The sequence below is a fragment of the Gadus macrocephalus genome, chromosome 6 (assembly GCF_031168955.1).
Source record: "Gadus macrocephalus chromosome 6, ASM3116895v1".
Lineage (NCBI taxonomy): Eukaryota > Metazoa > Chordata > Actinopteri > Gadiformes > Gadidae > Gadus > Gadus macrocephalus.
In genome coordinates, this window is record NC_082387.1 from 17,368,751 (window position 1) to 17,396,748 (window position 27,998).

The 27,998-nt window shown below is 41.6% G+C and overlaps 1 protein-coding gene across 3 annotated transcripts in view; it reads right to left on the reverse strand.

Annotated features, from left to right (window-relative positions):
• ipo11 (importin 11) overlaps nucleotides 1-27,998 on the reverse strand; it is a 121,919-nt gene that overhangs the window by 85,890 nt on the left and 8,031 nt on the right. For all 3 annotated transcript variants that reach the window (XM_060054610.1, XM_060054608.1, XM_060054609.1), the window contains exons 4-8: nucleotides 26,884-26,956; nucleotides 21,572-21,775; nucleotides 12,471-12,603; nucleotides 8,958-9,016; nucleotides 2,247-2,295 (exon numbers count right to left, since the gene is read on the reverse strand). In XM_060054610.1, coding sequence (XP_059910593.1) covers nucleotides 2,247-2,295; nucleotides 8,958-9,016; nucleotides 12,471-12,603; nucleotides 21,572-21,775; nucleotides 26,884-26,956 — 518 coding nt within the window. The remainder of the gene's footprint in view (nucleotides 1-2,246; nucleotides 2,296-8,957; nucleotides 9,017-12,470; nucleotides 12,604-21,571; nucleotides 21,776-26,883; nucleotides 26,957-27,998) is intronic.

Consider the following 27,998-nt stretch of genomic DNA (forward strand, 5'->3'; position numbering starts at 1 on the left):
TCACCAAGTATTGGGTTCCTCCTCGTCAATCCTTGTCAGCATAGAAAACTTAAGAGTATAAAATATTGAAGCGGAAATTGCGATGCTCTTTGAGCTTTTCTAATCATTTAAACTTGAACTTCTTACTCACAGGTGTCTTATCAAACAATAAACAGAAAGGAACTCAACCAACCAAGCAAATACATCCATAGTAGGCTGCATTTGTTTCATTAGTGTTATCACACATATTGAATTTCTTGAATCTATTCTCTCATTCAAGGCTTTCTGAAAACTGAAAATATCAGAGAGAACTGCAGCCTGCCGGAGAGAAATCAAATCAACTGTTGAAGCACAAACTAAAAAGGGAGGGCAGTATAGGTATTGTACAACAACAACAAATGGTTTCACAGGCCAGGAGAGGCACTAATTAGGTCTTTTCTACACCAGGCTTTTACTACATTTTTTTCTCCTCTCTCAACTGCAGAACAACTGCACTTGTTTGCCAATTTGTACCAAGCTGCCATGGGAATAAACGGTTGAATCTGACCTCAAGCACTTGAATAAAAACTAAGAGGAGAGACCCTGCAGCAGCAAGAGCATTCAATGTCTTAACATGCATAGCCAAGCAGCTTGTACAAAATGACAGAAATCAATATAGTCACTCAACAACAGCAAACACCGTGCTGCTTTCAGAGAACGAATGCACTCTCTGGCCATCGGAAATGTCTCCCAAAAGGCCCGCTGATTGATGAATACACAGTGATAACAGCAAGGTCTAGGGCCCATCGCTGTACGGTTGCCGCCGTAGGGCGTGAGGCTGTGTGACAGAGCTGAGAACTGCTAAGAGTAATGCGACATTGAATAGAGATTCAAGCCGCTAACACACATGGTGGTGCTGGCCATTAATGCCACCTCGTTTTTTCAGACTCAGGGACCCTGCGGACTAAATCTGTCGACTCTCCTTAGGGATGTACCATTAAAAATAAAATCGAATCAGTAATAATGGACTAATAAAGAAAAGGTTGAGCAGAATGAAGAAAGCTTCAGACACCCCAGGTGGTTTGCTTGACTTTACGACCCCCCCTATAAAATCAACCAACCGACCTGACGCCAACAATTACAGTTCTCCATTATTGGTAACTTTCTGCTGTCATCATTACCTCATTCGGGTGCCTTATGCCACTGATCACGAATTTGAAGCGGGACAAAATGGATTTCCGAGACCAATTGGCTTCAAAGATTTCCGGAGGGTAATCTTTTGGATGTTCTGACAGCGTATGGATCCAATCAGATAATCATTTAGCTATGCTTACTCTCTTTCATTCACTGCGGGTGGATGACAGGCGGCCAACTGTAATGTTAACAGATGCACAACGCCAGCTCCCTGGTCGATCGCCGATCAATATGCTGGGAAGGAGGGGTGCCGTGACAAGTATACAGCCAGGGCATCACTCAGGCGGAAGGATGGACATACCCAGATGGCCAGACAGACAGACAGAGGTGACCTCTGTTGGAAGAATAGCCCAATGTGCCCGGTCATTCAGCTGTTCAGCACCCAGGCTCTGGAACTCCCTCCCCCCACACATAAAACAGTCAGACACCATTACAACCTTCAAGTCACAACTCAAAACTCACCTGTTCAAACTCGCAAACAACGTCTAACTGATCACTGTTTTGATTGTTTGTTTGTTTTGTTTTGTCTTGTTTTTGTTTTATTTATTTTTTATTTTTTATGTTTATTTATTTTTTCCACAATGACTTGTTTTTTTAAACGATTTATGATGACTATATGCTCTGTAAGGTGACCTTGGGTGTCTTGAAAGGCGCCTCTAAATCAAATGTATTATTATTATTATTATTATCTCTGGGGACCTGCCAGGAACTGGGCTGGACAACTGAAGCCAGACTTGAGAGTGCCAGCTTATTTTCTTGACTTTAGCAGGCTAGCACAGAGGCTTACCGGTAGGTCCCCACCCATTTCATGCCTGGGAGCAGCTTTCCGAGTTTCACTTTCTGCCAGCCCATAAACACCACCAAGACCTTGACCCTGTCTCCACTGTAATCAGCTGTGGACATATTGAGGGGACGGCGGTCGCTGATACCCAAGTTGTGTTTAGCTACAGTCTGCCGTTGTTATTGTTGCGATTGTCTGATACAATCCCCCCCAACCCCCGCCCGCCCAATCCAAACAAACAAAGCATTATGAGTCTAGTTGACAAAATGTTAGGATGTATTGGCTCGAGTTGAGTTGATAACATTATACTCACAGCATTCCAGGAACTGTTTTAGCCTCTCAAAGACGGCATTCAGGAAGCCCTGGAAAAGAAAGAGAGGAGAGAGATAAGAGACCGAGACAAGAGGCAGAATGAGTGAGTGTAAGAGCGGGAGATTGGGTTTTCATAATGTTGTTATTTGCAGATCAGCCAATCAATCCAAAGCTGTATGCATGTGTTTGGGTGCCTGAGTCCAAGACATGTCTCAATATTCTATATAAAAAATATATAGAATATATGCATCCAAAAATGCTTAATTTAAAACACAAAGTATGCTGCTCTGAATGCTTGCATTCAGTCTGCCGGGGGTATCCGAGGTCATAAACATGTACACATGAAGAAAACAAACCCCCTCATTTTATTTTATACATTTGGTTAGGTAACCAGTCAACAAAATAACCTTAATGTGGGGAAAGTAATGAAAAGAAGATGTTTTGCTTTCCATGCCCCATATCAGTTTGAGCCTAGGCCTATTGACAGCGGAGTAATTCACAAGGGAGGTTACAATGTCGCCTTTAGAAAAAAATGTACACCACTTATTTAGAATGGTTTGGTGTCACTTATGTTTTCATTATTTATTTAGTCACCACTAGGCCAACATTAGCTTTGCTTATCTCGACATCCGCCTTATCCACGCCCAGTCAGGCAGTGCCGGAAAAATGCGCAAAGCTGGGATATAATTCAAATGTACATTGTTTTCTAAAAAAAAAAAAAATTTGCATTGAATAACAATGTAAAAAAAAAAAAATGAATTCATAATTGATAAAGCACTTGCACCACATCTTTGCTTCCAGTCTCCAAAGACACTCAAAGCAGACAGGTCTGGGGTAATCCAAGTCTTACATCAGGGAGTCTAATTAAGTCTCACAGCAGGGAGTCCAAGTAAAATCTCACAGCCAGGGAGTCCAAATGAAGTCTCACAGCAGGGAGTCCAAGTCAAGTCTCACAGCAGGGAGTCCAAATGAAGTCTCAAAACAGTGAGTCCAAATGAAGTCTCAAAACAGTGAGTCCAAATGAAGTCTCAAAACAGTGAGTCCAAATGAAGTCTCAAAACAGTGAGTCCAAATGAAGTCTCAAAACAGTGAGTCCAAATGAAGTCTCAAAATAGTGAGTCCAAGTCAAGTCACGCAGCAGTGAGTCCAAATTAAGTCTCACAGCCAAGGAGTCCAAATTAAGTCTCACAGCCAAGGAGTCCAAGTCAAGTCTCACAGCAGGGAGTCCAAGTCAAGTCTAACAGCAGGGAGTTCAGACAGGACACGATCATTAAAAATCACAGAGCGTGTCTAAGCATTTGTGTGGGCACACATGCAGCACACCGTAAATCACACGCATTAACAAAGGATCTGTTGCCGAGTGTCAATCCTCGGCGGCACTAGGCCCTGGCTGTGGATGAGCGCTGGGCAGTAGATGATGGACGGACATGGGGTTTATTTAGCCCTTGAGTTAGTGCTCAGCTGCGAGGTCAGCCGCAGGGCCATTCATCACACACACAGCCAGCCGGCTCCACGGCCAGACAGCCACTACAGAACGGCGAGTTACGGCGAGGAGGGACGGGGGAACATGATGAAGAGGAGCATGGAGAGGGGGTGTACGGGTACATCAGAGAGCATGTACTGGAGACATACAAGATAGGTCAATGCTTCTATAAAGACAAACATCAACACAAACAACCAAATGTAGGACACTAAATGTAGGATGGCAAACATCCCAAAAAGTTGGAAGGACAAATTTAAGGAATAATAATTTCTGTAATAATTACAGAAATGTACAAATGGCACGCTATAAGCGATGCATATCCCCATACTGACTTTCATAGAGGTGAGAATGGTCTTTATGACCGGTGTAGTGTACACCGGCTCCTAAAGCACAGCCCAATTTCCATTTGTGTCACACCTGTGTGTGTGTGTGTGTGTGTGTGTGTGTGTGTGTGTGTGTGTGTGTGTGTGTGTGTGTGTGTGTGTGTGTGTGTGTGTGTGTGTGTGTGTGTGTGTGTGTGTGTGTGTGTGTGTGTGTGTGTGTGTGTGTGTGTACAGTTTCGAATCATCAGGCTGCCATTTCAAGGCCATCTCTAATTATCTGTAGCTCAACATAATGGGGACAGATAATCATTAGGCCAGTTGTGATTAAATTCTCAGTCGCTGGACTGACCAGCCGATAAATCTCCTGCCGCTTGAAGTACAGAATGAACGAAAAAGCGGTGAGGAAGGAAAAATAAAAGGTTAGCAGCATCTTCAATGCGCGTGAGCGATTGAGTGAGACGTCAAGAAAAACCCAGACAAATGGAAGGTCAGGCATGAAAGAATCCCTACAGGCATGTCAGAAGCTGGTTGAGACAGATCCAGCATTTTGGGTACGATAAAGAGCAAGCAAGGCAATGCAATGAGAGCAGGGACTAGTATTACTAAACCAACTTCCTCAATGGTCAGCTTCATAACCAACCAAATTACACATTTGGTTGAACAACAACAGTAGTATAACCTATTCCCGACTAGTAATGGCTATACACCAGTCGCATATAATTATGCTCTGTATTAATTACATTTCTATTTTATAGTTCCTTGCCATAAAACATTATATGCAGAGGATTATCATGTGTATTGATAACCTGATGATAAAACACTTTGACTCAACAAAGTCACTCAATAAATGTACTGGTTTAGAATTAAGCACTAACAAAATATATCCAAGAGGATTTTCATGGCATGATTAAAAAATAAATCCAGTCCACTCAAAATGAATAGGCCACACAGAGTGTGTCTGTATGCCTTTGTGTGTCTCATTGCTAACAAATGAATTATTCAGCACCACACACCCTGGTGCATCCCTTCATCATGGTCACTGACAAGATTCATTTTTCAAATGCATTTTTACAATTGGTAGCGAACCAAGCGGCTTTCTTTCTCCAGTTCATTGACAAGTTTACCAAACAAAATATAACACACTGTGTGTGTGTGTGTGTGTGTGTGTGTGTGTGTGTGTGTGTGTGTGTGTGTGTGTGTGTGTGTGTGTGTGTGTGTGTGTGTGTGTGTGTGTGTGTGTGTGTGTGTGTGTATTCTAAACAACTTTAGAACACAAAACCAAAATTAATATTTTCTTCTACAAAGTTAACAGAGACAAGAGGATGAAGCCCGGTTTGATTAACAATTGAAGACTGGGAAAGATGGTGAGTTAATCTGTTTGAATAGGCAACCTTTAACACAGCCAAATTTAGAACATGAATTCTACAGCTGCTCATTGAAATAAGAGTAAATTATTTTAAGTGAATGTGTAGTGACTATAAAAAAAAAATTAAGTTTACATCATTCTGATGCCGTCTTCAAAGTTGAACCAATATTATAATTTACAACAACACAATTTAGGGAGGAACCAGAGACAATCTTGAATATCTTTGTCCAGACACTCCAGTCAAGAACAATCGAAGCATATAATCCAAACTGAAGTTACTACAGGAATACATTCTGAAAGTGCTGTTAGTGCTGCAGGGGCAAAGAAATGTAAACGTTCACAATACCTTACAATGCATTAAATGAATTATAAAAAGAATACATTTAAATTGGGTAAGCTATAAGGTTCTTTAGATAGTCTTTTAGGGTTTTCCTCAATTTGATAGTTTGTGATAAGTTAAAAACTAATTCGGCAAGGACTTCGGCAAGTACCACCCTCTCAAATATTTGTAAATAAAAAATGCCTATATTATCACAAATAAATAAGCACTGGATAAGAGATGGGACATGCTGTTCAATAATGCAAGATTAAAGCTAAGAAATGGTGAACTCTTTTCATGTGTGCATTAACTTGGTATGAGAAAGTGGGAGTTTCCCCCAGAGGACGTTTCTCTATTAACTCAACGTTAACATTGATAATTGAAATCATCAGCAGGTTTTCATGACCCCTAAATCAATCAGCACAGCCCCTTTATTAACACGCCATCATCCTTGTTAGAATTAAAGATCTTTCCCTGAACATAACGTAATGTCTATCATCTTGATGAGTCATTTGTTCCGGGTCATGAAAGTTAATAGCAGATGTCGACGAACAATGCTAATTGATTACAGACTACAGACACTCTATACTTGTGAGCATGCAAGTGTGAGACAAGGATTTGAATTGAATGATTGTTGTGGATGTACTGTGTCTTGAGTGGGTGAGTGTGAGTTTGATGGAGAGTGGGGTTTGCATGCTAGCACAAAAATGACGGTACAACATATTCAAGTTTTTTGAGGTGTCATTTTAGTGAAAATAAGTGAAAAACACTAATATTTAACATAGTATGTTGATTCAAGCGAATAGCTTGTGAAAGAAAAACGTAAGTGTATGAGTTTATACTAACGACTGAAATGTTCACTTGGACTAATTGCTAAAATAGGCAGCTATGGCTCACAGATAATGTATTTTTAATGTGTTGAATTCCAACAACATTATCTTGCTGGCGACAAAGAGGGGTCTCATTAGCAGCAGAATACAGTGTGGTTAACAGCATTCTATCAATCGTTAAAATCCCTTCAACACCTCTCTTCTACGCATATGACAAGGAAATTGGCGGGGAAGGAAAATCCAACGCACACACATACCAGTACCGTTGAAATGCAAGGGTGAAACGTGATCATAAGACGGCAAACCTAATTTGAACAAAGATTGATGTCAAGGGCAGCCGATTTACAGAGGAGCTGTGCCTTCCAAGAATTGCTCCCATATGATCATATCATAGATTCTGGTTGAATCAGATCATTAAAGGGGACATATTATGAAAACAACACTTTTCCTTGGGGTGTTGTTTTGGGTTTCTGGTGCTCCCACACGCATACAAACTTTGAAAAAAGTCTGTACATGATCTTCTGGGTGAGATATGCATTTCTGAAAGTACCCCGCCTACAGTTACCAAACGAGCGAGTCAGTTTCGGCGTCCCCTCCTACGTAGGAAGGGGGCACAGTTGAATATTACTTCCCACTCCCCCACTCCCCTCCAATCAGAGCATAGCTACGATTTTGTGGACCAGAGGACGAGCAGCTCCGGCGGGGGGAACTCGGCGGCAGCTCAGCTCCGGGAGTACAATCCATTTCCTCTGCCGGACTGCCGCCGAGCTCCCCCCTCCGGAGCTGCCGGACTGCCGCCGAAGCTTCGGCGGCAGTCCGGAGGAGGAGACATGGAGGAGAAAGGATTGTACTCCCGGAGCTGAGCTGCCAGACTTTTCAGCTCCCGGAGGACACCCGCCGGAGCAGCCGGGAAGCTTTGGCGGCAGTTCAGCTCCCGGAGTACACTGCCGGAGCTACCGCCCAAGCGGCGGCCAGAGTCCGGCAGCTCCGGCGGTGCCGCACAAGCTTCGGTGGCAGTCAGAAAGCTCCGGCACGGGGAGCTCGGCGGCAGTCCGACAGCTCATCTCTCGGAGTACAATCCCTTTCTCCTCCATGTCGGGGTTCATGGACTTCAGAGTCAAGGCCAAACTTCCTTTCCCCCATTCTTCTCAACCATGGCCGAGATATCCCCCACTACGAGTCTTTACTTGTTGTGGAAGTGCCAGAGACGTCAGACACTATGATTCATAATATCATCCGAGGCACACATAGCTTTTGGCCTTGATATTAGATATCATTTTATATAAATACCCATATATAATATTATTATTATATTATATAGATATAGAGCTCCAGGAGTCCGCAAACGGCAACAATCCCTTCTCCTCCATGGTGTGGTTCAGTCTGACAGCTCATTGGTCAATGGGCAGCAGCTCTTTTGCATTAAAGCTACAGACACCAGAAACAGCGCATTCTGAAGGGACTGAAACAGAGAGGAATAGCGGTAGGCAAGATTATTTTTTTCCTAAAAGCTATTTCCAGCAAACGGCAACAAAAACATGTTTTCTGGAACTCAAATACAATGTTTACTTGTTTGGAAAACACCATAATATGTCTCCTTTAAACACCACAGTAAAGAGATGGGGACCATTCAAAAGTTATATTCCCCACCACATGGCTGTTTTGGAAGAGTACGGTCCACTGACCCAATGCTCTGAGAACACTGGCCTGCACTTTGTTGCATTTATCCAAAATGGTGCTGGAAACGAGTAAACACTCCAAAAATCAAAATACCGTTCAGGGTGATCAAAACGACAAAACCATCTCTCCTGGCTTTATTCAAACATTTCCAATACAAAGTGATAAACCTTGAATGTGCCGATTCTGCCTCTGAGCGTTTAGAGGAGAGACCATCACAATGGTTTGATCACGCAGACCGGTATTGTCCTTTGAGACACTTCAACGCAGGAAACAATAGCAGCCAGCGGAATTTATTTAACAAGCCAGTCACTAGGCTGATAGGACTGGTGGCCTGGGTGAGAATACGCAACTAGTGTTCAAAGCGCTGGGGCCTTTTCTGCAAAGGATTTCTTTAAGTGGGGTTAAGAGAATGAAAGAGTTTGTGCTTGAGCATGTGTTTACTTGAATTAAGAGTGCCTTTTATTGTAACCATCCAAATTTAGATGGCTGGCCGTAGAACTGAGAGGAAAGTCGTAACTTTAATAGCCAGGACGTGGTTTAATGCACTTCAAATTGCAACCATCACCAAGTACACACCACATTATGAAGGGTGGCATTTTCAAAATCAATGCCACCCTCCATAATCAAAAGTGGCCGAATACATTTATCAAATTGGCAAATGATAAACCAAAGGATGCACTCCATTCTGCTATAAAGGACATTCTAACTCACCATCACTTCCATATTTTGCTGCGGCGTCTGGAATCCATGCACTGTCAGTTTGCGAAGCACTGGGGAACAAAGGAAAGAGGAACACATTAGCAGCCTACACATGGATGCATGCGTTAGCTTTCTGATGCTGTGATGTATGCTCCACCATGCTTAGATTAAGTAGAATACGGCCAAGACAAGCCCTATGCTAATCCACTGTGTGAGTGCCTGTAGGTTAGGGATGGGAGCAGAGTATGCTCTAGTCCTCGATTTGGAAATTAGTATTCATTGCCTGAAAGGGCCTATAGAGTACAGTAGACTGTCAATACATTTTGGCCGCAGGTTGCTATGGGTTGTTAATGTGGTGACGAGATAGACAAATGTGGAAGGTTTTGAAGAAAAACAACCAGTTAAATGTTGGCTGGTCTAAAAATCCTCACTAGTCCCTCAGAAACCAAGTTCAGTAGTAGTTGGCACATTATACTGCAGAGTTTTACTGTTATTTTTTACTTAGTAAAATACACAGATCGAGTGGTTCAAAACACCGTTTTTTTACACAGCTTTTTAACCCGTTAAGCAGCGGCTTCAATGGCGTGTTTTCAAGACTGTCAAATTAGCTCCTCTTCTTGATTCTCATAGCCAGTAATTCTTCATCCAATCAACGATAAGGTAAGATAAAATAAGTAAGACACCACCGGTCAACTTCTATCGTTCACACTTTGCATTATCTACACTATGTGGAGGCAATACCAGTTTACTCCATGTTCAATTCAGTCATTGAATTGAACACTGCTGGCTGCTTAAAGTCTGTTATTGTAGGCCTACGTCTATTTTACCAGATTTTCTTCACATTAAAGGACAATTACGGTATTTTGAACATTGAGCCCCCTTTCAGGTTTGTCTAGGATGAAATGGAGTGGTTAACACCGAAATCTTGACTTGGTCCCGTCTTGGGTATTTGGCTAATTTCAAATCGCCCCAGCCTGCTTCACAATGGCTGGCTACGGGCATCACAAACCTACCCTAAACGTTCGTTTTCAGAAATGCGAAACTCACCGAGGGGTTAGTGGTGTTTGTTGATGTTCCTAATCAATAATGATAGTGAAGTACAGTTTCTGTCATGTTTTATTTGGCATTTTGTAAATCCATTGAAAAGGAAACTGGACCTGAACTGGAAACGGAATAGGGGGCTGGCCTTTTCGCTCGGTACTTGCCCTACTGTTGAGATGGAAAACCATCAACATTTCGGTGTTAACCACTCTATTTCATCCTAGACAAACCAGAAAGGGGGCTCAATATTCAAAATACCAGAATTTTCCTTTAAACAGAAACTCCATATCACTCTGGTAGTAGTCTAATTGAAACACAGATTAAGCCCATGTCATGAATGGTCAAAATTCCTCCTGTGCATTGAAGAATCGCTCACGGATGTTGCACATTCGTGATTGTGCTGATAATAATGGCATCAATAAGTTTCAATAATATGTTAATAGAAATTACATATTTCTTGTCTCACCGCAAGCTATGAAAGCAGGACCTTATAATGAGGTTTGCAATTGCTTTTCAAATATCCTATTCAGTCCAATTGCAAAAGCGTCATCTCGAATGGGCCACCATTTTAAGAGATGAATGAGCCACCACCGAAAGAGTCTTCTTGCACAAGAGCACTGTTCAACCCCTCATAATATGCGTTTAATCCGCATTACATTCATATTAGATGACTACTGGAGTGAAAGTGGATTTTCGATTTAAAGTATTTGGATGACACCTAGCGGAGCCACATAGTAACGTATAGGTCATTTAGTAGTCCAGTAGAACAAGACTGCGTTCATGGGAACAAAACTTTATTTTACAATCGTTGGTACTGCTATAATAGGTAAATTAATATTACCTATTGGTACTTCAGCCACACAACATACCAGACATTTCCGCAGTATGCGGAAACATAGAACAATACGCTACCTTAGTCTCAAGAGAACTTACCTTGAGACTACGGGTAGTGCTCTCAATAAGGGTTACTCTACCGTTTATTACTGAATTGAACATGGAATAAATAGCCGATATAGTGCATCAACATAGTGCAGTAAAGTGGATGCACAGCACAAACAAAAGATCATTAATGGACTGTTTTGGTCTGACTTTGGATATCGTTGATTGGGTGAAGAATGTTCTTACTTATTGGCTGCTAGAATCAAGAGGAGGAGCTCATTAGACTTATGAAAATTGAATTCAAAATCAGTCTAAAACACAGTATACTACGTCGTCTTGACATTTGAGTTTGGCATTTTGAACCACCGAATCTGGGTATTTTTTGTGGCGTGAGAAAATACAACACCGTAAAACAGTCGGCATGAAAGCATTTATCATTGATTTATATCAATGCACGAAGAAAAAGGAGTAGTTTTGACTGAAGGCCTTCCATATGAGCACAAGCACCGAACGCACACATGGTGTGTAATGGTTCGTAAATGGGGTCCATTTAGGACCAATAGGTTATAAGCTATGCCAACAGTAATTATGGTAAAAAGTTTTTATACAGCGTTCTATATACTATGGCCTTACGTGTGGGCATGGCACATCGACTAACCAAGCTAAAGCATATAGGAAATGCACTTCTTTCAAGATGGAAAGTTGGAGTATGTTTACTTCATTAGATTATCTATGAATTCAAATTAAAAAAAAACTTTATTTGTCCCCAGGGGGTAAAATGAATAAAATAAAAAATAAAATAAAATGAATACTAATCATTACAAGCTTGTTTAAACTGTGGTAGAACTGCTAATATAAGCAATGTATATTAGTAGTTCAATATAAATTATTTATATCTTTTCAGACCTAGATAGTTACAAGTAGTTACCAGTTACCTCTGCGACCTCCTCCAAGAATACACTCCCTTCCGCTCAGCCTCTGCTGGACTACTATGTATCCCCAACTCACGACTCATTACAATGGGTGCCCGGTCATTCAGCACCCAGGCTCTGGAACTCCCTCCCCCCACACATAAAACAGTCAGACACCATTACAACCTTCAAGTCACAACTCAAAACTCACCTGTTCAAACTCGCACACAACGTCTAACTGATCACTGTCTTGATTGTTTGTTTGTTTCGTCTTGTTTTTGTTTTATTTTTTAATGTTTTTATTTATTTATTTATTATTATTTTTTTCCACAATGTCTTTATGCTCTGTAAGGTGACCTTGGGTGCCTTGAAAGGCGCCTCTAAATTAAATGTATTATTATTATTATTATTATTAAGTATTCACAATGTCTCATGTGTTTAGAACTTAAAAAAATCTTATCAGATGATCGATGTCTTTATTCTACTCAGTTTTCCAGAACATGGCCCAGTAAACACTAAGAAAAATATAACTATTTGTATATGTGTCATAACCTGTTATAATGATCTTGATCTTGGTTTTAGATCATAAAAATCGAGTACCGTAATAATAATGTATGGTTGCATGTCCAAACCTAAACTCAAGAGGAGTTTTCTTGAAGAACCCGAGAGGTTCTCTCTATTGTTGAGATGTTACCTTTAAGTGACAGCAGCGTCCTCTCCAGCGAACTGAGAGCGGCGGCCTCGTCACTGGCGTAGATCTGCTGGAGGAAGCAGTCGGTGTGGTGGCTCCACAGGGAACAGGCAAAGCTGTAGATCCCCGATGCGAGCTGCACATAAAAGAAACACAACAACAGTTCAGTCAATGGCCAGATACAATATGGAGGAAGCCTGTTATAATTAGATGAAGTGAGGAGTATGGAGTCACTCTGGCTGTGTAGCGACACACAAGCACAAATAATTAGGCACCACACACACACACACACACACACACACACACACACACACATTAGCCTTCTGCAAAAAGCCAATTACGCACTCTATTCAGTTTATGTCCGTGAATCTCTTGAATTTATGAAACAGCCTTTTATTAGAGAGCAGTCAACAATGTCACCATTGTCTATAAAGGCGCAAGGGTTGAAGACAAGACATGATACAGAATAATAATTGGATGGCGCTTGTGCAGCCGTTGCTCTGTTAAGAAGAACCAGGCAGTTCATCTTTGGGTCAGGCATCCTCCGTGCTACAGACACAGAATGCCGATGAGAGGGACTTCAGTACAGGCTGCTGATTAAAGCCATGTTGACCGGTCTCAGAGTTCGCTATAGTGCTACATTAAGAAATGAGAGAGATAGAAGAATAAAAGGTGAGGGAGAGTGCATTTAAAAGGCCATTTAAAGAAAGTCTTTACATAATGGATTTATTGAAATTGTCATCCGAAGGCGTTTTATATTCATGCTTGTAGTTGATAACTTTTCTTTGACAAAATTGGATGAAATGCAAGTAATGGTCCTTTGTTCCCTCATGACACATTTTCCTACTTGTGAAAATTACAACGGTTTTTCAACTAGCCCATTAACTTTCACCATCGTCAATGGTGAAGTTTCACCGTTTCACCATCGTCAAATATATTTTTACAAATATTGATTACTGAAATTCGGATTGATCGGAAAAACATAAAAAATAAATATGTCGAAGACTGAATGCTCCTTGAGAACGGTATCTGCATATTTAGTTCTCTCTGATTCACATACTATTCATAGCCGGAGGCCAGTAGCAAGCGTCAGAGCAAAGTGTGAACTATATCACTATATTTGTATTTAACAGAGCTTGAAAATAAATTAATTATAACAGTTACTGGTGAGATTGACTCTACAACAACAACAACAACATGAATGTCTGATAGGAGAAGACTGCGCTTCTTTACACACAGAAAAAATAAGATGATAGAAGGGAAAACATAAAACGCATAAAGAACCGTGGTTTCGGTTCTCAGATATAGAGGGCCTGCTTAACAAAAAGTTAATTTAAAAAAATCAAAGGGTTCGTTTCGCTGCTCAGAAGGTATGAATCATCATTATTCAAATGATGCACGGATTGAAAAAAAGCATTTAACACCTCAGTCCTCGTCTGACCCACGTGCTGCCATCTGATTCAACCCGTGAAAATGAATTAAAAAGTGTGTAGTATGCAGTTCAATCTCAAGCAGGCACACCAGAGTAAGGTAGCTCACACACGTATTTGATCATATTGTGCATATATACAATTTCTTGATACAAAGAGAGAGAGAGAGAGAGAGAGAGAGAGAGAGAGAGAGAGAGAGAGAGAGAGAGAGAGAGAGAGAGAGAGAGAGAGAGAGAGAGAGAGAGAGAGAGAGAGAGAGAGAGAGAGAGAGAGAGAGAGAGAGAGAGAGAGAGAGAGAGAGAGAGAGAGAGAGAGAGAGAGAGAGAGAGAGAGAGAGAGAGTGAGTGAGTGAGTGAGTGAGTGAGTGAGTGTGTGTGTGTGTGTGTGTGAGTGAGTGAGTGAGTGTTTTGGATGAGAGACAGACCACTGGAAAGGGTGAGACAAGAATTTGGAGGACACATTTCTTAACAAATTTAAGTCATAACTTCACCCATGCCTCCCCTAGTGTGCAGCGACTGCCACATTCTCAAGCACAACCACACACACTCGTACTGAGGAGTAGTTCCACTGTCATTTAGATAGATTTTTCAATACACTTTCAATCACTCTAATGCCGTCTTTTTTTGCCAACTTTTTAAAATAAAACCAACCTTTACTACCCTATAGAGAAAATACACATCAATATAGCTTATTATAAAACTCTAATCGATCAAAGCAGTGAGTCATTGCTTTTAATTGTACTGCAACACTCTTTCCGATAGCAAAATAATCCTATTAAGATGACTGAGTTTGATACCAAACGAAATGCAAGTAATTACGAGAGCAGCCAACACACAATGAGATCACAAAGATATGATCACTGACATTGTCATGTCACTGTCATTTAAGCCTTTATCATACATTGAGGTTGTACATCGATAATGATAATATTGTTGCTGATGATGGTGCGTGTCTGGCTGTGTGCGCGCGTGTGCGGGTGTGTAAAGAAATCCAATTAGTTCCAGCTACGGTTTGAAGATTTAATTTGGACCTCGTATCTCGTAATAACTACATGTGAATGACCACCTCTGGGCAGGCTCAATGTTAATTTAAGTAAATTTTCTCTCTGTGGATAGCATGCTCGTACCCGTGTTGAGTCTACCAACCAGGCCTCTGGGGCTCAGAGCAATGATCACAGAGGCCCTGTTCAGAAAGCACACATTGGGAAATTAAACGCCCCACTGTACAGTTTTTGATTTTGAGAGGCCATGTTTGCTAGGAGTTTAAATCAGTATCTAAAATCCATTCAACTTTCTCTGCCACTGAAAAGTGTGTGTGATGAGAACGTCGTTTCAACAGTGACCATACTGACCTTTACTCCCTCTTATCGAATACTTTTAACAGGCCATCACAGAGTAGGCTATTAATCAGTGAAAGAAAAAAATTCTGGAATCTATAGCACTTTTTAGCACTTATATTGACGGGGCGTGATGGCCTTAGAGGATTTCAATTTAAGCATTTATTTCGCAGATTGTAGCTGCAGCGTTTCCACTCAATTCTGGACCAATTAAAAATAGTAGGTCCGCATTAGTCCCTTGTTCTAAAATTATCTACATTTTCCTTTAAGCATGAGCCACCAAAATCCCAAAGGATAAAAATCACATTACAGCTGGGTTGCTAGGGACTCATAGGTAATTAATCATGCCAATATGCTGTTTTACTTGGAAATGAGTCATATCATGGAAGCAAGCTACGGTCTGAATGACATTTAATATGGTCAAGTAATTAAACTAACTAACCCACTATGCAACGCGGTGCTCTGCGGCCCGTCTGGTGTGCGACCCTCTTTACAGTGAGGCTCTGCTATAACCGAGTCGGACTGGAGCCGAGAGTGGATCCAAAACCCACTGACATCCTCCAAACAGCACACGATATTAAGGCCGACAGGTAGAGTGCACACATTGCACTGTGGCTGCATCAGTTATTTTAAAGATAACTTACTGATTGCCTTACCCCGACCAATAGATTAGTTGAAGAGTGGGCCGAATTTTAGCTGACCAAGACTTTTTATTTGGTTGATTACAAAATCCACCAATCCATCCATTTCCTCTTTCTGCTTGGGTAAGCACTATCCCAGAACCGATTCTGAATATGAGCAATCACCCAGAAAGGGTGCTGATGGACAACATCTTGCCAGGACTCCCTGTTCTGCATCAAACACATTTATACAGATTGGCACCAGTAAAGAGACCTTACTGCACCTTTAAAGAGTACTTCTAGGGTGTAGAAAGAAGGGAACGATCCATCCCAGAGCTGTGAAACTGTGTGCACCAATAACGAGAACCACTAGATGGTGGAGAAAGAGTGGGGTAAATCTAATCAGCTGTTTGCAAATGGAGAGAGGTAGAAGAGAGAGACAGAGAAGGCAGAGAAACTGTCAACCACAGAGGGAAGTAGAGAAGAGAGAGTGCAGCCATCTCACGGCTGTGGACCTGCACTACCGAGCTGCTCTCTTGTACAACATGAAATATAAATTGGAGAAAGATGAAGAGAAGAATATATGAAAAAAATGAGTGTACAAGCTAGGAAAAGAGCGCTCTCTCCCTCCCTCTCCCTCTCCTTCTCTCTCTCTCCTCCCTCTCCCTCTCTCTCTCCCCCTCTCCCCCTCTCTCCCTCTAGTGATGAGCGACTAGATCAACCCTCGCTATGTGCAGTGAAGCGGCTTGCAATCAGGAGAGTGGTGGAAAGTGCACTCAACAGATATGAAAGCCAAAGAATCAGTCGCCACTCCAGTATATCAGCTCCATCATTACTCTAGGGGTAGTTGTTGATTATGTTATGCATTGGAGAGCGATTATGTCTCCTTGGCGCAAGCTAAATGGCAGTGTCTGGCTACCGAAAGATCGGTAAACATGTGCTACGGAAAATGACAGGTTAGGCGACACCCTTTCATAGAGGGATGATCGCTGCACCAATACAGAAGAGGCTTAGCAAAGGGAACGTTGAAAAAAGGTTTTCCTTTGGAAATCATGCAGTTCATTGAGCAATAATGTCTTTAGAATAGTTGAAATAACGGTTTATTGGCAGAAGCCAAACAGGGAGATGAAAGAGAGGCACATTTCAATGAAGCCAGACAGTCCCTCCATTTGCATGTCGATTACCTATTCCAGCAGGGAGGGTTCACAAGCTGAAGTCAATCAGGAAAACTGCCGATCATTTCTTCCATGGTCTGTTGAAAGCCCCTTGGGTAGTGATACTGTGCCTCATCACCATTCAACCGCACCAGGCCCATTATTGTCTTCACAGCCCAACACGCAAACTGAAAACAAGCCAGAGACTCAGCACTTTGTACACCGAGAAATGACGATTTCAACCAAGACTGCAATCCACTACTCACAACCCCTTGCTTTACACACACAACCCCTTGCTTTACACACACCTCAGCTTGTGAATTGAAGTTGAAATCGACAAGGAAGGAAGGACGACATCTTACAGCTGAACAACATGAACGAACATCCCAGGGACAGCGCCTCAAACTTTGTTTTGTCAAAACATTTTGTGAAACCAAGCATCTCAGGATATTTTTAATCTTGAATGCTATATGGATACCCGTTAGAAATCGACTTGTACAATAAGTAGGATCCCAAATGAAATGGCTGAGTAATTAAATATGAATACATTATTGTGACATAATTTGAGATGCTGTGTCCTCACGTTGTTGGCATGAATAATGTTGGAAGCAGAGACCCTAAGCAGCATAAGTGGCCAGCAATAATTGCAAGTAATTACCGATTATTAAAACATGAAAGTGAAGAAAGTGCAGTGTAGACTTTCCCTGCATTACTCCCGTGCTACAAAGACAACACAACAAAGAAACGCTCTGGCCCAGTTTGACCTCCCATGCCTCGTTTTGAGCTTAGTCTGAAGGATTTGATAAAAAGCTGAAAACGGGGAGATGTAATTACACACTTTGCAGGACAGCTTTAAGTCTAATTCTGTGGGTATGACAAAGCTTGTTCTCAAGCCTTTTCAAAATATTTAGAAATATTTGGATTTATAATTTAAAACACACAATGCCATGGTAATTACTAGCCTTGGAACCAGAGGAAACTGCAAACTCATGTTTTATTTGCTCTGGCATATGCGTCTCGCCTCCCTTCCGTTCAGACAGACTTCCAACAGACCTGGCCCCGGACGGGCCCATCATAACAGTCTATCTAAAATGGGGTGGGTCTAATACGATGACTGTAGATGAGCAACCTAAGGCATGTTCCTCAACAACCAAAATGTCTGCCCCAGGTGTAACACACGTTTCATTTCTCTGATTGGTTGTAAGTCTATCCAATTGTGTCCAGAGGCATTTTGGTCTGCGTCCATTGATAAAGCCCCTTGGAAATGAAAACTGAGAAGTTCTAGAGTAAGAGGAATTTGCAAATTGGTCTGGCGGTTTCAGCCTAGGTAATTACAGCAGCAATACAGGATTTATGTCCACCAGAGAATATTAGTATAATCCAATCATGTCATCAAACTCACAGCTTAACACGTTGCTCCAGCTTGCTCCATTATCCTGATTCTCTACCCATTGTTCTCGTTTTACAAAAGGCAAATTATGTGTCTAGTCCTTGGATATATACTAAGTTCTAGCCCGGTTGGAATTGGTTCCGTACCCACAGCTATTCGTTGGCCAGAAAGACACCAAATGACAGTATAAAAGACTTGAAACTTCATTGTTGCTAATTTGGATACCTCAGCCAGAGTCTATTTCAGTCCGGTTGATCATTAATGTCTGACCACCAATTGAGTGTTAAAGTGTTAAGCATCAGCCACAGCCTGTGGTTGGTTATCATTAAAATGCCCATTATCTGTCAATGCATAGGTGGTGTTAGGAGCATAGACTTGCATATAGATGGGATAAGGGCTTGGCGGTTTGGCCTGAAAATAAAACCTTAATTCTTTCAAACTGATATTTAAGATTTTGACCAACTTGTTTGGTGCATCAATTGCAGCACTGAATTAACTCCTTTTTTCTACTGTATAAATAGGGACAATATATGTATTATGTCACCGCATCTGTGATCGCCTACCACTAGGGCCCTTTCATGTCATAAGGAATTGAAAATGCTGCTGCCAAGGCTACCTGCTTTTTTGCAGGCACATTGTGAGTAAGGCCTCCCGGACAACTACGTTATACTAGGTATAACGCTGCGGTGTGTATGGATGTGTGTAGCTCCATCAGAGCAGCGATTTATTTTAATGTGGGGGTCCGAGTGACGGTTAAGCTTCTGCATATTATGCCACGGTGCAGTTTCATATACAGAACATTGCTCATTAAAAAGTTATTTGCACAACAGCGTTGATAAAAAAGTATCACAAAGTTTGCCGTCGGTCATAACACACTCCTTCCCTGTACTCTGCAAAAAAAAATATTTTAAAGTGTTTCAATCTCAGCCAAACAGCAGGTTTGATTGCTCTTTAAGGTATAACAAATCTGAAGAGCCAGAATTGTGTTTTTTACGGTTCATCCATTTCACAAACCGTGGGAAAGCTAATTATCAATTAAATCAAAAAGAAGAAAAAATAAATCTTTTGAATGTCAACCATATATTTCTAATGTAGGTCCAAAATGTATTCGTTTAGTTTGACAATTCTTCTTTATTCTTACAACTAGATTGCCTAGACACACAAATCGAAACTCAGAAAACCCCATCTCACATCCATCTTTCTACAGCACGGCGCAGCGCTACGGTGGGAGCGGGAGCCGACACGGCGGCCCCCCTTTCTGCTGTTATAATGATCTTTGCTGCCACTCGAAGCGTGGTCAGGAGAACACCTGGCTGAGCACTGCCTCTTCAGATGACGCACAGCACCACGCTGGGGCCCCATTTTGAGATTCACATCACCGCGCGGTGTTGACGCAGGATATTACCCATGGCGCAGTCATCGCAGATGCATTATCAAATCAGCATTGCATAATCGTGAGCCCTAATTGATGGAGGCGCGGTGTCTGTGGCTCCCCAGCGCCGTTTAGCTGTGCACCGTTTTAGGGGTCGCTGCTCCCCAAGCGGGGGATGTCTAACACACGGCAACTTCAAGTAGCTTACCCATTCTAATGCACGGCTGTTTATTCGTCTATGGGTTTATTCATTATGCTCCCGTCTCATATGACTGCTGATCAATTTTAGTCCAGGGAATGCCTTGTTATGGAATAACAAGGGTGGCCAATCAATGCAAAGTATTTTTTAAGTGTTTTGAAATGCAACCAATTCTCCTTCCTGAGCGCTCCTTTCATTCTATTCGCGCCATTAAAATGTTTCATAACAATAACTCCTTCCTCTTCATTACTTATTCTTCTCGCTCACAGGTCTCTTCCCCTTCACTTCCTCCGCCCAGATGCCACTTCCTCCCTGGCCACCTCCCCGCCAGTCGGTCCGTTGCTAGTGGGTCAATAAACCTAGGGGCCGTAGAATATGGGGGGTGTGTGTGTGTGTGTGTGTCAGAGATAACAACCAGGCCTAGCCAGAAGTAACCTCATCTCCACAGAGCAGCCTCTGCTTTGCTCAGAAAACAGCAACTTGTAGCCTCAACATTGCCAGCCAATGTTAAAGAGAGAAGGTAATCACGTTCACAGATTAGAGGGGTTGATGGCAGAAGAGGGGTTGTGTTCAGAGTCGCTGTGGCAGGTTCTAAAGGTTTGATAATGGACCTTGTGCGACAGGGTTTCTCTGCGTCAACATCGCTGCCAGAGGTCTATTAGTTATGTATGAGACGAACCAGCAGTAACTACTCCTCCTCGCATGGTCCTCTTTCTCCAGCGTTTTAATGCTTTCCTTTCAACTCCCCGTGCTGAGGCAGGACAACTATTCGCTACATGTTATGTTCAGCCCAGTGAGTTAAACATGTAATAAACTGGCATGAACAAAACGTGTCCTGAAGACCATTTCATCAGGTGTATTAAAGCCCCCCTTCACAGACCAACTCAGCCTTCAGGATTCAAGTTAACCTTGGTCTACACTCAACATCCTTCTGCTTGTTAGGTGAATCCGCTAAGTTTCACACCCACTCAGGTCCATAATAAAGATCATTATACCACCCAGAACTCTCGCAAAGAATAGTTTAACAGTTTCATTATTCACTAATTATTTTGTGTGTGGACGAAACCTTGTGCATGTATGGGATTGTACATAACATAGCAAAAATCGCACATAGACAATGAATGAAGAGAGGGAGACACACAGAGTGACGTTTGGAATCTAAACACACTCATACAGCAGCTAAACAGCATCACCTAGAGGCCAAATTTGTCATTTAAGGACATGAGCTTATTTGTTATAATCCTACTCTAGTATTATACTACAATTGGCTCATTTAGCCGACACGTTTACCCAAAGCAGCTTACAGTGAATTCAGAAAGACGTCCTAAGTAGCAGGTAGTTGTTAGGCACCATGATCAAGGACACCTAATGCAGATAAGGATGAAGCCGGAGGTATCGAAAACAGTACATTCCGGCTTGAAGTCAAACCCCTTAGCCACTACACACCATATATGTTTCACATTTGGAGATTGGACCGTCTGACAGATTTGAGAGAAGGGGGGAACAAAAAACAAATCCACAAAATCCCCCAAGAAACACAAAAATCAAGAGGAATCTGCCATCAAGCATACTGAGGGATAGGAATCAATAGAAGAGAACTCACGTCCTCAAAGAGGCGCCGGTCCTGGGCCAGACGCTTAGATGCCAGGGTCTTGGTGACGTGGTAGAAGGTGAGCAGGGCTCGGTGTTGCTGCAGGCCATCCTGGCCCTTCACAGACTCCATCAGAATGGGAATCAACTCTGGCCACTGTCTGGGACAGTCCAAACGGGCCACCTTGGCTATCAGCACTGCAATCTGGGTGGCGATCTAATGGTGGAAAATGTGAAAAACATTGACGGAAAAGGTTTCAGCCTCAGGAGCGTGGGTCTTATTTAAGTTTTATGGATGTGGAACATTTTGGCTTTAGGCTTTATTATGTGTTTGATATAAACTAGATTTAGTCACAGACATGACATAACCGAGTGAGTGAATGTTTGTAAAATGCTCTCAATGTGGAATATAGAGTTGAAATACCAAAATCGTCAGAATAAAATACATTTTGTTTCTGATCAGGGCTTGTCTCATGTTATTGTTATCCAAAATAATAGCACACAAATTAAGAGTTGTGCTTTTTGTCTGAAAAGTGCATTAGCAAAACTATAAAATATACTTCAGAGTCACTTTTCCTCCTCCAAGCGAATATATATTATCAATGGAGCACTAATGCCTTTGGTTGGGTTGGTTACACAGCTATGTTGCACTAGAGGGTTTGGAAACACATTTATTATAGAAATATGAAAAGGAGAACAAAACTATAGAAAGTAATGACAACTGCAGCTCTTTGCAATTTGATAAATGCCTGTGGCTTATGCAGTAAACACAAGCAGAGATGATGAAAATTCTTGAAAGTGAAGACATCATCTTGCTTTCTTTTGAAGAAGGTTTGCAATTTCTAAAAATAACCCTTCCTACAAAACAGAGTTGAAGTACAAAGGGAAAAAAATATATAATACAAACAGTAAGAACTGTTGCCCGCTATGTTTGCGAGTTAAATGTACTGACTGTCAATGTGAGGCACGGGCATAAACTTTAGCACCATAGGGCCAACAAGGTCAGGCTACCATAAATCATCTCATGGCTGTCACGAGATTTCAGCCAGACCGTAATATGCGAGGATGATTTTTAGCAGAGATAGTGTGGGAGAAATTAACCATTACTTTTATATTAACTATGAGTATTATCAGGCCTATATACATCAGGCATAAACATTAATGGTGGAAAAGTAGAGAAACCACCTCTGGACCCAGAGCAATGGCCTAATAAGGCGCCAAAGACTTTGGGGCCCAGGCTACTGACATCCTCCCATTATTTACATTAACTACAGGAGATGAGCACATACGTAAGGGAATGCAAGGCTAACTTTCCATACCATGTAAGGCCATTTTGAACATATACCAGGACGGTCATATAACATGCATGACGGCTCGGTTGGGGTGGATAAGAGGGACTGGGATTGGAGCCCCAGTCAGTGTGTCTTTTGCAAAACCACATGCTCGGCTCTGTTGTACCTATTTTGTGGGTAACAATAAAGTCTCTGTCATTACTTTTTCCGGACTCCCCGATTTCTATTGCGTATAGCTAATTGAAGTAAATTAGATAAGTCGTTAACAGAAATTGTAACTACAATAGCTCAGGAGTCACTTGCAGTGACTTGTGTGAGTTGAGTTGTGCTGGACTTGCATAGCGTTTGCACCAAATTTGTCAAAATGCAATGGTGAGCCATTTGATTATGGAAGATGTCTGGACTTCAGACAGGCCCCCGAAATGTATCCTGTTTTGGTCCCCTCGTTGACCTGACTATCGATAGGGTCAGACAAATATTTTTCGGGGGATTTTGCAACGTTCTAAAGTTTACAAATATATTTACAGCAATGTGCTGTTTACTTTTCTTTTGCCGAGATGACCTTTCAATTCCTGGGCTATAGCCTACAGAATTAGTAGTTAATTATTCAAACGAAATGTAGGGTTACAGTTTGAACACCTTATTCACCTGTGACCTCAAAGGTGTAGGATCTTTTTTTTTTTTCATTCATATCAACAAACTTGTTTTTTTGTGAATCATAAATTCACTGTTAGCCCCATGCAACAATAACTTCCCTAACAACTTAACCTTCTTTAACAGTTCTCTAATATCCCATCCATCCTATGTACAATAACTACAACTTCCCATGTAAATATAAATGGCTTGTTCTAAAGGCAACAAAATCTCAATGATTCTTATTTCCATGGGATGATACACCATTCAAAACATACTTATGAAAATTATTACACTTCTGCTAAGTCTGTTCTGCTAGATAACACCAACATTCTAAAGACTGCACATATTCAGTACTTATAAAGTACATCACCCATAATAATAATAATGATTTGTGGTGGTTGAAAAAAAAAGAACACCACATTATTATTATGGGGCAAAGTAGATTTCCCTTTGCAGGTCATTCTAACAAGGCAAGAAAAATAGCTGAATAGAGTATTGAATAATATGGTCCTAAATAAGTCTGAATGAGTCACTAAAGTCATGCCAGCATGAATGGCCAAAATAGTAAATTTCATAAAGAACTTTTTGATTTATTTAAAGTGATCGTTAGGTAGAGACAATTTTGTGACATTTTTTAAAAGAAAGGCTCTTAATAAGTTCAATATACAAATTAATAACTTGTTAATTGTTTTCATATTCTCATCATCCGCACAGTATTTTTTGTGCAATGTTCACCATGTAACTACGGCGGCACGTGGCCCTTTTGAGGAGAAGGTTAACCCAAGTCCAATAAAGGCTCTTTGGACCCCCATTATAAATGAGTCACACAAATCTAAATATTAAAGAGTTTCAAGGCCATTAAAAAGCCAGTCAAAGGACTTCTTTGCAAAGTCATTTGCTGTATGTTCGCAATCATTATGAGGTTATTACATCAAACACACTCAATACAAAAAGATTACCCCGTTAATTAACCCCATATGCTAATTTAGCTTAACTCCCGCAAAATTGTCTGTTTCCATGGCAATGTGATAAAAAATAGAAAGGAATTCACAATTAAAAAGGTCCAACTTTTTCTTTCAATATCTTAAAGCAATTCTTAACCGGTGGAGACATGAATCTGTATTTAAAGTGGGTCAAATATTTAGTCGAATAGTTACATAAATTTCAAATTTTGTGCCTCCTTGACCGAGAAAACGCAGACAGTGACCTTTTGGCACTTGCGGATTGAAGACGACAACTCCCACAATGCCAATCAGCGTTCACTCCCTTAGGGACGTAACATAACAGCCAATCAGCGTTCACTCCCTGCAGTCCAGCGTGAACAGCCGCATGGAGGAGAAGTTATTGTAGTTCCCTTTAGAACTACGGTGAATAGCGTTAGCTCAGCTGTAGGTAACTCGTTTCTATAGCAACCACACAAGGCTGCAACTGATCACTAGTTTAAAAACGCAGTTGTTACATTGTATCTCGCTTGCAAAACTATGTATCGACTGACCCTCTGATAGATTTCCGACACATTTTAGAAACTTTTTTAAACAAGGTTTATTTTTACAATGGACCATGTTTGAAATGTATGTGAAGTCAGCGGGCAATATGCCGGATTAATGCACCCCTCCCAGCCAATCAGAATCGAGCATTCTTAAATGAAGTAGAATAATATGAATTAAAGACTTCGTCGGGTTCTCGGATACCTCTGGTACTTCCACAACAAGTAAAGACTCGAGTCAGAGTACTGCACGGGTTCGGGTACTCGACCGGTGAACCGCACAATTTCGATGAAATGGGGGGAAAATAATGTGAGCACTGTGCCGGACACGGGTGCTGGTCGGGTCGGACACCTGAACAGCGCGGTTCGGTCGATCGCAATTTTGTGATTGCGAGCGAGACTTCTCTGCTGCTGGAGATGTTATTCAGGAGCAGAGGAGTAAACTATAACCGTGTGCCAGGTGCTTTTTTTGCACAGCAATATAAAGCACCACCCCACACTCCAGATAGTGTAATTCCCCGGCGTTCCATCTAATGCATTGGTTCTCAAAGTGCGGCCCGCGGGCCGAATCATTCCTGGCGGCCCGCAATGACATACATAATTATGTAAGTTATAAAAAAAAAAATCAATATTATATATTATATTTTAATCAATATTAATTTAAACAAATATAAATAAATATAAAGAGAAAATTCGACTCTCTCTAGCTTTCAATTAAATCCTTTTACATTTTTTAGTTTTAATCCGGCTGTACATTACTTTGAAAGGGTGAACCTCAGTTTCATGATTTAGACCTCACTTGACCTCACTCCCAGAGGTCCACGGTGCGGGTGCAATGTTTTTTTTCACCACTGGGAAGCTGACGGCGTTTCCCACCAACATTTTTTTTCCTTTGGCGGCCCTCAGTCAAATTTTGGGTTCCTAAATTGGCCCTCAGTTGTCAAAACTTTGAGAACCCCTGATCTAATGTGTCTAATTTTCCTTCAGGTGCGGGTGTCGGTATGAATTTATAGCGGGTCTGGTCGGGTGCGGAATATAATTCTGACTGGTATGGGCGGGTGCGGGTTTGCATTTCATTTTGAATTGGGGGAAGAAACATTGGCTTTGACTCTCTGAAGTCCAGATTGAACTTCAACTTCAGATCGATGTGGAACTGCTCACCGCGACATGGAGGAGAAAGGTATTGTTGCCCCCGATTGTCTCCCGCCGGAGCCCCGCTGCCCGCTGCCAAGGCGGTGGTGCCTTGGCGTGGGCAGCGGGGCTCCGGCGGAAGACAATCGCGGTCCACAATCGCGGGCAACAATCCCTTTCTCCTCTATGTCGCAGTTCAGTCTACTTCAGATTGATGTGGAAGAACCAGAGACGTCAGAGAAACCAACGGAGTCGCTTGAGATGATATTATGAATAAACGACTGCGTTGGGTTCTCCGACATCTCTGGTCCTTCCACATCAATCTGAAGTTGCAGTTAAATCTGGGCTTCAGAGAGTCAAAGCCAACGTTTTTTCCACCAATTCCTTCTCCACCATGGCCGAGAATCAATAAACGGGTCTCCTCTTCGGCTGTTTCCCATTCCCATTTGTGTCGGTCTAGTTCTCTAGCTAAACGGTGAAGAAACATGGTGGACATTGTGTTTACATCTTGTACGCGGGCTCCCTCATTCCTTATTGGTGGGCTTACAAATAAGCCACAGGAAGACTGACAGAAGATACAACTTTTTTTTATATTATAATTAGAGGATGCCTAATTATAATATACGATTTTACAATGATAGAACGCCGGTTCTGTATCGGTATCCGTTTAAGATTTTCTCAGTATACAGAATGTTTGCCATATAATGTCCATCCCAAAATACAAACAGCTTTGAAAATATCTCAAAAGATTGGATTAAATAACTACAAATAAATACAAACCTGGTTGACTGGCTCATTGAAATTTGTAATTAGACCAGCACGCAGTGATGTCTTCTCCTCTTCCGACAAGGAACTGTGAAACATTGAAGCAGATGGAAAAAGACAGCATGCATTACATCATGTGGTTTACAACAATGCAAAACCAGGAATGCAGCGGAAAAACGGAAAGGGCAGAAAGTTTGCATCAAAATGGCAATTTGGAAAATTGCAACAGACATACCATTCAATTATGTCTATTACGATTGCAAATACTGTCACAATTTTCATTTGAATAAATAAACCAGTTGTAAACTGCATGTCATGTATCGTCACTATAACTGATGCATCTTCATATCAGCCTAACACTTGAATGAGGTTATGGAAGTGTGTGTGGAAGATGAATAGTCTAAGCAGACTAATTGGACACTGAGGCCGGGAGAGGATGCACACCTGAGCATTCATTGTGCAGAGGTTAAACCAGATCTCACCCCCCCCACACACACACACACACACACACACAATGTAGATATGAAGGGCTCATTCTAAAGTAACAATATTTTTTTCATGGGATAATAAACTATAATAAAAAACAAAATTGGCATTTCTGCCAAGTCTGTTCTTCGAGATGCCACTCAATTTTACACACTGCCCCTTTAATCCAAATCTTAGTCAAGGCATTCCACAGTATTTAATATAAATGATATGAATATACTGAGCAGGGGGATGGAGATTTCGCTCCCTAGATAACGCTATCACTCAGGAACAGCTGGCCTGCCAAATCCAACCCGCCTGCAGCAGACCAGCACTTTCTCCACGGCTCCCTCATTCATACACAAGGCACCGCTACGAGGGCGGCTGCCCTGGAATAACTAAATAGCGCGGAGAGAAGACTTTCCTGAAGAGATTGTCATTATGATGCAGTGACGAATGAGGCATTGCATCAAACTTGAATGTACCCTGCCCTGCCTGGAGGCACATTTAAAAAGAGTGGTAAGGGGTGGCTTGAGGACAGGTTGGATGGAGTAATGGATTCAATTAACCTATAAATAACATTGGAGGAGAAAAGGGACCATAGGTATAACTGTTCTGGAGTGATGGAAAACCAATACTGAAACTATAGAAACATTGAATAGCAG